The sequence below is a fragment of the Lepisosteus oculatus genome, chromosome 14, assembly GCF_040954835.1.
Source record: "Lepisosteus oculatus isolate fLepOcu1 chromosome 14, fLepOcu1.hap2, whole genome shotgun sequence".
Taxonomy (NCBI): Eukaryota; Metazoa; Chordata; class Actinopteri; order Semionotiformes; family Lepisosteidae; genus Lepisosteus; species Lepisosteus oculatus.
In genome coordinates, this window is record NC_090709.1 from 36599235 (window position 1) to 36609068 (window position 9834).

At 49.5% G+C, this 9834-nt stretch overlaps 1 protein-coding gene and 1 long non-coding RNA gene across 2 annotated transcripts; both read right to left on the reverse strand.

The window, feature by feature from the left end:
- Nucleotides 1-1264: 1264 nt before the first annotated feature.
- Nucleotides 1265-4017, reverse strand: LOC138242591 (uncharacterized). The gene is made up of 6 exons (XM_069198130.1): nt 3981-4017; nt 2919-3166; nt 2537-2659; nt 1873-2026; nt 1629-1673; nt 1265-1542 (listed from the first exon to the last, which is right to left on the reverse strand). The coding sequence occupies exons 1-6, from the start codon at nt 4015-4017 to the stop codon at nt 1265-1267; spliced, it is 885 nt and encodes a 294-aa protein (XP_069054231.1).
- Nucleotides 4018-4033: 16 nt separating this feature from the next.
- Nucleotides 4034-6015, reverse strand: LOC138243468 (uncharacterized). Its single transcript, XR_011192131.1, has 3 exons — nt 5906-6015; nt 5613-5677; nt 4034-4195 (listed from the first exon to the last, which is right to left on the reverse strand). It is a non-coding gene; the product is annotated as an uncharacterized lncRNA (long non-coding RNA).
- Nucleotides 6016-9834: the final 3819 nt, after the last annotated feature.

Below are 9834 nucleotides of genomic sequence, written 5' to 3' on the forward strand. Positions count from 1 at the left end.
GTTCTGCAGCTCCTTCTGGTGCTTCTCCCTCAGTCTCTGCGGAGGTTCGGTACCTTTTCAAATCCAGTGATCACATCTGCTGATTGGCTGCGACATCATCGGGTGTAGCTCTTCAGGCTCCTCATTGGCTGTTCGTCTTTCAGATGTTTGATCGGTTACCCCCAGCTAGAGCTCAACTCCAGAGGAGACCCGTCACCCCACCAGCATGGGTCCACATGAGTATTTCCTGTCATGGGAGATGTCAAAATGGACCCCCTGGTTTGTGTTATGGGTCAGGACCTGATGCTCATCAGAGAAACCCACCTTGGACACACTCCCAGGGGCTGGACTCAGCAGAGCTGGACTGTTGTTCACTCAAGGACAGAGATTATTGGTAAATGTTTATGATACGCCTTGGTGCTACAGAAGTTTCATCTGAAGTGCAGCACCTCCAACAGCACAGTGTCACAGAGCTCCAGAGGGAACAGCGCCACCTGCTGGTCCACAACCTCCACACACAGCAGCAGCGTCCTGGTTTCCTTACAGTCTCCCAGCCTTGCTGAGCTCTGAGCTCTGAGGGCATCAAGCTACAGAGTGGCAGCTCTGCTGTGTTCATGGGCTGGATCAGTGCAGGCTCAGAGGAGCCTGTGTGACCTTTGTCATGGAAATATAACTATCAAGGAAGCCACAAGAGAGAGTTCTCACCTGAGTAAGGTCTTTATTTCAATATTGCAATATTGGGAGCCCTGCAAAGTGCAACCAGAGACTCAATTTGTTACAAGCAGTACAGGGTTTTTATAAGACGTTGCGCTGTAAAAAAGTTCAGCACTTGGTCCCTTCTAAAACTTCCCTTTTCTCTAAGAGAAAACAGATTACATCATAGAGCGAGAGAAGAAAAACTAGATTTGTTATTCAAAGCTTATCAGTTACTTTCAGCTAATTCTAATGACCCAGACAGCATATATTGTTTTGGTACATTGTCTTCTAAACTAACCTAAACAGTGTACTTTGTTGACGAACTGTTTTCTAAAATTCTGCACGTACTGTAGCACAGCAGTTACATCCTTGAAATATATTATCTAAAAGCACCAATATATTTTTTTCAAAGCTCTCTACATTTTTAAGAATCAATTTACTTATTATATTTCCACTTCACCTTCCTCACGCTCTCTGTGTGGCTCAGGGGCGTTGCTGTGAGCCGAGAGAGGACGACTGTGTGTCCCTCAGGAGTGACTCCCTCATGGTGAAACACTGTAGTCCTACAGGGTGTCCTTACGCTCCTTCTCTATCTCAGCTGCTCCACAAAGGGCTTCAGTAATCCTTGTATTACTGGGTCGTTCCGAGGAATGCTGGCCATGGCTTCCTTAACGACGTGAACAGACACCTCCGTTCCGAAGTGGGAGACGATCCTGTGGGCCAGGTCCTGCTTCTCAGTGTCTCCCAGTACACCCCGGGGCATCCCCTCCTGGTGCAGAATGTTCTTCAGCTTCTTGTACTCGTCTGCTTCCAGCTGCTCGATCACTTTATTCAAGGCTCCTTCCCACCCTTCGCTGCTGGTGATTCCTGAAACAAACACAGACACCCTTCTACTGGCTGCTCGAGGGCTGAGGAACCAGCTCTAAATACTCAAAGAGGACAGAGGGACTCACTCTGAGGGGCAGAAGTATTTGGGGTCCTGGTCTCAACAGCAGGGACTGCAGAGAGAGAAAGAGACAGAGCCATGTTCACCCTGACCAGCACAGCACCCACAGGACACAGTCTCTCGTAAAGACACTACTCACCCACAGTACACACAAGATGCATCTCAAGTCAGCTATTGCCTGGCATGATTGTCACACTCACTAGCAGGCCATACTGACCTCTAACCCACCATGTTCTCAGTAGATCTGTTACCTGGGAGCTGCACAAAGCGCGTCCACACCCTCTTTTCTCCGTCCTTTGTGGCGCATTTCAGCAACACCAGGTCCAGACTCCTCGCACCGTGGGCCAGGAACACCTCGAACGTAGGGTGGAAATTCGGGCCATAACTGCAGTAAAAGCACTCGGACTGGAAGAACAACAGTAACGCTGTGTTAAAGAGCTAGCAGTCTGTCACACAGGCAAATCCTTTTTGAGCATGAAGTCAGCTGGACTCCCTCTACAGACTCTGTGACTCTGCTTTCTGCTTCTCTCTCCACTATCCCAATTCTCCTTGACCTCTGACATGACTGGCCACATCCTCTTCCTGTCCTGGGTATTTCAGGTGCTGCTCTTGGCTGGTTCTCTTCTTGTCCCTTGAACTGCTCTTTCCAAGTGTCCTGGTGAGGCTCTGGCCTTCTCCCCCCCGGTGTTCTTCACGGGTCAGTACTCGGGCCCCTTCCTTTCTCTGTGTATCTGCTGGATGGGTCCACCTGTTTCATTGCTTCGATGACACTGATGATACTCAGATCACCCTTTCATGACCCGAGTCTTTCCTGCTTCTCTCTCTCTAGATCTTTCTGTCTCTCCCTCATGCTCTCTCAACAGTTTGGGTCATAAAGGCCAGTGATCTCCGTCTGTGTCACAGGCGAACCATTACCTCAGGCTGGATTATCTCAGTCTTCTTGCTGCTGCTGGACACTCTGTACGTCGCTTTCGGTGTCAGTTTACAGGTTGAGCTCGTCTGAATGAGGGAGCTCCTGCAGTCCTGCTGCTCGGTGACCTGTGGAGGAGAGGAGAGGACAGGGTGACACTGCTGGGAACGGGGGAACAGAAACATGCCACGACGTCGTGCTGGAGAAACAGACGGACAGAGACAGGAAGTGCTGGAGAGACAGATAGAGGGACAGGAAGTGCTGGAGAGACAGGAAGTGCTGGAGAGGTAGACAGACAGAGAGACAGGAAGTGCTGGAGAGGTAGACAGGCAGAGACACAGGAAGTGTTGGGGAGGTAGACAGACAGAGACAGGAAGTCCCCTGTACCTGGCTGAGAAGTACGTTCTCAGGGAGCACAAACACGTTCAGCTTGGGCAGCAGGTCCATGCCATCCCCTGGCTGCAGGAACAGCAGCACCTGTCCCAGGATGCTGGAGTCCCACAGGCTCTTCACGAGGCCCCACAGGGACAGGCCAGCGATGGGCACCCTCACATGGGTCTGTGTCACCTCCAGGGGCGAAAGCACCTCAAGATTACCACAGCTCACATGGGCCACCGACAGGAAGTCACTCCTGCCTACAGGAAGACACTGAGACAGTCATGATCCTTTTGGCTGTTTGTTGTAAGACTGGTCTCATCTTCACAGCTTCCAGTCCAGTAGGAGAGCCCCACGATTCAGTTACACCCCTAGACTCCACCCCAGCTGTTCCCTGTTTGTTCCAAGGACTCATCCCTCTCAGCTATAAAACTTTGGGCTCAGAGCAGTGGGTGCAGCACCTTTGTGGAGTTGGACCACCTTGGTTAGTATTTGCCAGTTAGGCCTCAAGTGCCGGGTCAGTGAGATGGGTTTGTAAACCAGAGACCATCAACTCAATGCTGGAGGAGCTTGTCTTGGTTAAACCTGAGTACGTTGGCTCCAGTGTGATTCGACAATCAGTCACGTCCACAGTAGAGGACTGCCGGAATGGAGAGGCTCACAAGAGCCAGCTCTGCTCCTCATTGACTTCCATTCCAGCTCATCTTTCAACCTAGTGACATGACACGACACTTAGGGCTGAAGATCACTGATTATTTCTGTTAACGATGTGACATGGCCTTCTGTGGTCATGAATAACTGAATTAAAGTAATGAAGCCTTTAACTGAGATTAATTAAGGGCCAGTAATGAAGCCCTGGGATTGAGGTTCAGTAATGGATTGGAACAGATTCCAGAAGCTGGAGAAAAGGATGAGTCCAGCATATCCATAAGCAACCTCATCTTCATTCACACTGTTACACAGAGGGCAAATTGTCACCAGACTCAGTGGTAGAGGGTAGAGTCTCCTGCTGTAGCTGAGCTGAAGCTGTACTCACTGTCAATACAGAAACTGTTAACATCGCCTGAGACTCACGGCCATCGATCTTGCAGTGAGGTAGCTGCAGTTCCATCAGCGCCCCCTGGGGGCAGTGTATGTCAAACAGGGGTCCTGCAGGAAGCTGGCCAGTGGGGGACAGGAGCGCCATGTCCCAGTGTGTGGTCTGATACTCCAGTTCGCCCCCCGACGCCATCACAAACACCAGCCCAGTGACACGGCACCAGAACTGACCCGCGGACGGGCAGAGATACCTGCACAGGACAGCACACTGTCAACACACTGCACAGAGACAGAGGACACCACACTTTCAACACTCCACAGAGACAGGGGACACCACAGACATCAGGGCATTGACACTGAAGACAAAATAAAGAAATTCTACGCTTGCAGTACAGTGACACAAAGAGAGAACTGGGGCAGGACTGTGTGACAAAGACACAGCACTGACACTGGAGACACAGAAATATTGAGGTTCCACACTTCCCTACTGCAGTCTGGCATGTTTATCCTTATTAATTATTATTATTATTATTATTATTGCTTACACTTATATAGCGCTTTTCTGGACACTCCACTCAAAGCACTTTACAGGTAATGGGGACTCCCCTCCACCACCACCAATGTGCAGCCCCACCTGGATGATGCGACGGCAGCCATAGTGCGCCAGAACGCTCACCACACATCAGCTCTCAGTGGGGAGGAGAGCAGAGTGATGTAATGTAGCCAATTCATAGATTCATGGGAATTATTAGGAGGCCATGATTGGTAAGGGCCAATGGGAAATTTGGCCAGGACAGTGGGGTTTCACCCCTACTCTTTTCGAGAAACACCCTGGGATTTTTAATGACCACGGAGAGTCAGGACCTCGGTTTTACGTCTCATCCGCAGGACGGCGCCTGTTTACAGTCCAGTGTCCCCGTCATTATACTTGGGCATTAGGACCCACATAGACCGCAGGGTGAGCGCCCCCTGCTGGCCCCACTCACACCTCTTCCTTAGCTAAGAAGAAGCTACTGAATTCCTCTCGTTATTGTTTTAAGGACTAATGATACGTGATATGAGTGCTCCGAGTGTTTAAGTTTCAGTCTCGTGTGAAAGTACACAGGAGACCGTAGTGATGGGCGAGACTGAAGCAATGTATCTATTTTAGTGTCATTTCTCCGTGAAGCTGTCAGGTTGCAGGAGAGCGAGTCTCTGGAAAAAGAGGTGACTGTGAAATTCCCTTCTGCTGACTTTTATTCAGATAAACTGCGAGTCCACTGCCATGGCAACTGAGCGCTTCCGCTGAGATACCGCAAGATACTTGGCTGGACCGGGATGACATTATGATTGACGGGCAGCTTAGCGAGTCAAGAGGGAGGAGTGGCACAGGAAGTAGACCAGTGGCCTTGTGGGAAATGGAGTTTACCTAGACCGCTGTCGTGCAAGTGAGCAGAACAGACATCTGGCAGCTCCTCACTGGGACCACAGGAAACTGTGCATTTAAAATAACGAGACAAACAACGGGTCTGTATGTAACATCGAGCAGTGTGTTTTGGAATTCTGTTGGTCCTGAAGGTCTTTCGGCCTCAAAATATGCCTTTTAGTGATGTTCAGGACTTCCTATGTTTTAATCTAATTTTTGCTTGTTAAGCAAAGGACGGCAAAAAAGACCAAAATATCAGGTACCTGTAGGTTTCCTTCCTGTTCTGAAATTTTATTTCAGGAGTGAATTCAGTCACGTTCCCTGGGACCTGAAAACGAATTGAGATGTCACAGGTGTGGAGGTAAAGATACAGGTGTGTCTCCAGTGTGGGAGAGGAGATGTCACAGGTGTGGAGGTAAAGATACAGGTGTCTCTCCAGTGTGGGAGAGGAGATGTCACAGGTGTGGAGGTAAAGACTCAGGTGCATCTCCAGTGTGGGAGAGGAGATGTCACAGGTGTGGAGGTAAAGACTTTTCCTGGAGGTACAAACACTTACTTTGGTTCTGCTAACTTCATCAGGCTCATCTCCCCCAGACAGTGAGCCCTCAGTCTCAGGTATCCCAGACAGTGAGCCCCCAGTCTCAGGTGCCCAAGGTGAATATTCCTCAGCTGCTGGACCTGTTGAAAGAAAGAGCTGAGCACCACAGAGTGACAGGCGTGAGTCTGTCTCAGTATCTCAGTTGCTACAAACTGTTGAATACAGCTGTCTGATCTTCTGAGACGACCTGACTGCTGTTTTGACACCATCATCATGATAATGGGCTCGTTATGGTTATCTGGTGTGATGCTGCTCACTGTGTTTAGAGTCCACTGTGATTCTCGCGCTGTGCAGACATCTGGGTTCCTCTGCGTGTTCAGGATCCCTCTGTTTCCTGTATTTTAGAATACTTACTTCATATCGAAGTCTAATCACACTCCTAGAGAAAGTGTGGATCATCCTGGATCAGAAGGGACAGTCAGTGAATCCGAGCGAACTCTCTTCCTGTTGTGAACTCGTGACTCGCACTAATATTCTTACAGGACCTTGAGAGAGAGGGTCAGTGATGTAGGAGAGAGAGCTGTGTGTCAGTGTGTCATACACACAGAGGGTCAGTGATGTAGGAGAGAGAGCTGTGTGTCAGTGTGTCGTACAGACAGGGGGTCAGTGATGTAGGAGAGAGCTGTGTGTCAGTGTGTCGTACAGACAGAGGGTCAGTGATGTAGGAGAGAGAGCTGTGTGTCAGTGTGCCGTACAGACAGAGGGTCAGTGACGTAGGAGAGAGAGCTGTGTGTCAGTGTGCCGTACAGACAGAGGATCAGTGATGTAGGAGAGAGAGCTGTGTGTCAGTGTGTCGTACAGACAGAGGATCAGTGATGTAGGAGAGAGAGCTGTGTGTCAGTGTGTCATACACACAGAGGGTCAGTGATGTAGGAGAGAGAGCTGTGTGCCAGTGTGTCGTACAGACAGAGGGTCAGTGAGGTAGGAGAGAGAGCCGTGTGTCAGTGTGTCGTACAGACAGAGGGTCAGTGAGGTAGGAGAGAGAGCTGTGTGTCAGTGTGTCGTACAGAGAGGATCAGTGATGTAGGAGAGAGAGCTGTGTGTCAGTGTGCTGTACAGAGAGAGTACTGTACTTCCTCTTCTCTATCTTCTGCAGAAGTTTTCTGTCCATCATGTAAGGAAAGACACTCATTTCTGCCACCATGTCCTCTATCTTCTCCAGCAGCTCTGTGACCTGAGTGCGGTCACCCCTGTTCTTGTTGTTGAGAACATGAAACCTGTTCCCACACTTCTCCACCAGATACTGGAGCAGCTTCCCTCCTCTCTCAATGTGCTGCTCAATGGTTGTGTCTCCCAGTGTGTCCCACCAGGTGAACAGCACTATTGGGTCTCTCCAGACTCTCTCACTGAGGAGTTCCAGATGTTCTCTCATCTGATAAACAACACAGACATTTTTCCAATGTCTTCCTTGCTCATCTTTACCAAGGGCGCCAATACTTCAGGAGGGCCCTGTAGAGTCCCACTAACACTCTGAGTGTCCAGTGGCAGTTCAGACACATATGGGACTCCTGTGTTCAGAATGAACCTTTATACCACCTTATTTTAAAAATACATGTAAAAAACTGTAAAATCATTCAGTCCATCCTGATTCTTCAGTAGTGAGTCTAAAATGTCACATTTCATAAAGAAATGTTTGGGACTCAGCCACCTGGCTGGGAAATCTGTGTGTTGTATAGTTTCAAACCGCTTAGAAACTAACTACTGTGATCCACACTGAAGAGAACTAGCATGATGTTAGTTCAAAAACAGTGAAACTGACAAGCTGGAGGAACTGAGTCTCTTTAGTCTGAAGGGAGTGTCCCACACTGACAGGGTGAAGATAGGGAACCACGTACAAAGAAAATATTCAACATCCTCAGTGAGAGTCAGTCATCGTTAAAGACCAGTTAGATATTGACACCTCAAAGTTCCTCAGAATTAACACTGAGGCTCAAAGCAACACTAAGACTTAAAATCAGGAGTGGGAGGCTCTACTGTACACAGAGGGGGGTGGGAGAGGGGAACAAGCTGCCCAGCCCTGTTGTTGAACATGATACCCTGGCTTCTCTCCAGACACAGCTGGATGAGCTCCTCCAGTCAGGACATGGGACTCTACTGTACACAGAGAGGGGTTGAGGGAGGGAACAAGCTGCCCCCTCAAGACAGGAGAAACAGCTGCATGAGACCCTGGAATCATTACTAATTATGGGCCAAATAAATTCCTCTGTTGTTCATCTGTACTGATTCCTCTCTGGTATTATCAACTGTTCAATAAACATGGCCTCTGAGCAACAAACAGGAAACGATCATATCCGAGCGTGTCTGAGCATCATGAATACTAACAGTGTGAATCCAATACCATCAGCACACTGTCAGGTTTAACATCAATCATTCTACCTTAAATAAACACCTTATTAAAATATTTAATGAATCCCAAACAGCTTGAGTTTACAGTACCGATCCCTGATCTCTGACAAGAGAAAGTGAAAGTAAAACAGTTCCGGTCTCTCTCCTTGTTCAGACCCCGTGTGTCTGACAGACAGAACACACTCTCAGCAGACAGGAAGACACTTCTCCAGCTGCTGCTGTGCTCTGTGACAGAGAAGAGACCCTCAGTGACTCCCTTACCGACACTCTGACAGGTAGAACAAGAGAAAACTCACCAGGGCTGAGCACTAAGCTCCTAAACTCTGCCATCTCTCTCTCTCCGTCTCTTCCTGCTGATCTGAAGGGCAGGACTATGTCCTCTCAGTGGCCCTTGATAAATTTACTGGGTTCAGTTAATGATTTACTCACCAGAGCAGAATGAAGTCTTGGGCGCCGCCTGATATGAACGTTTCTGGTATATCTAATCACTTAGGAATTTAAAAATACTTTTAAAATTATTTTTCATAAGCAAACTCTCTTGTTTGGGGTTCTGGAAAGTTTATCTCAAAGGATCTCCAAAGCACTTTACAGTCAGGGACCCCACTTCATCCCACCTGCAAACAACTGAGAAGAGGGAATTTGGGGAGTACAGACCGAACCCCGACTAAGCAACACCCCTGACCAGCAGTCGGGACACTGGGGTCACACCCCTACTCTCACACACAGTGTCCTGATCTGTACTTACCAGCAGTCAGGACACTGGGGTCCACACCCCTACTCTCACACACAGTGTCCTGGGATCTGTACTGACCAGCAGTCGGGACACTGGGGTCCACACCCATCTGGATCTATGAAGTCAATGAGGCACTGCAGTACTGCGCAGTCCCCGCCAGGGGGAGACAAGGCACCAGAAGTCAGAGGCTGGAGCTGAACTGCTTCAGGAGAGAGACAGATTGGGTAAACAGCAGGCCAGAGAGAGAAGGAGAGCAGACAGTAGATAACAGACCTGAGGATTTCATCGGCTTGTTCCCCCCTCCCACCCCTCTCTGTGTACAGACCCCCTCTTAACCGCAGATGCCTGAGCGCAGATTGACCCCAACCTCCCCCCACCCCCCTTGTCTGAGCCGCCCCCCCAGAGCCTGTGACGGTCTGGGGACGAGTACAGTTTGAGGACAATCTCCTCTCTTCCACCGGCTCCAACGCAGACCCTCAGTCGGCTCTTCTGCAGCGTCAATCCCTCCCCAGAACAAACACAAACCACACCGCTGCTTCTCCGTCTTTATTCATCTGCTCACAGAACATACAGAGACCGGGGGCTCCCTCCCTCACGAGGAACCCCAGGCCACGGCCAGGCGGAGAAAGGAGAGCGATCCGGTGGGGTCTGGGGATTTCGGACCAAGGGGCGGTCAGTCTTAGTCCTCTGGGCGTTACTGTGGCGAAATACTCCCTCCTGTCCTGCTTTTAAGGTCCAATTTCCTTTTTTATTGAAATAAAATCTCTTAGGAAACTTAGGGACTTAGGAAACACAAACAAAGACCTCA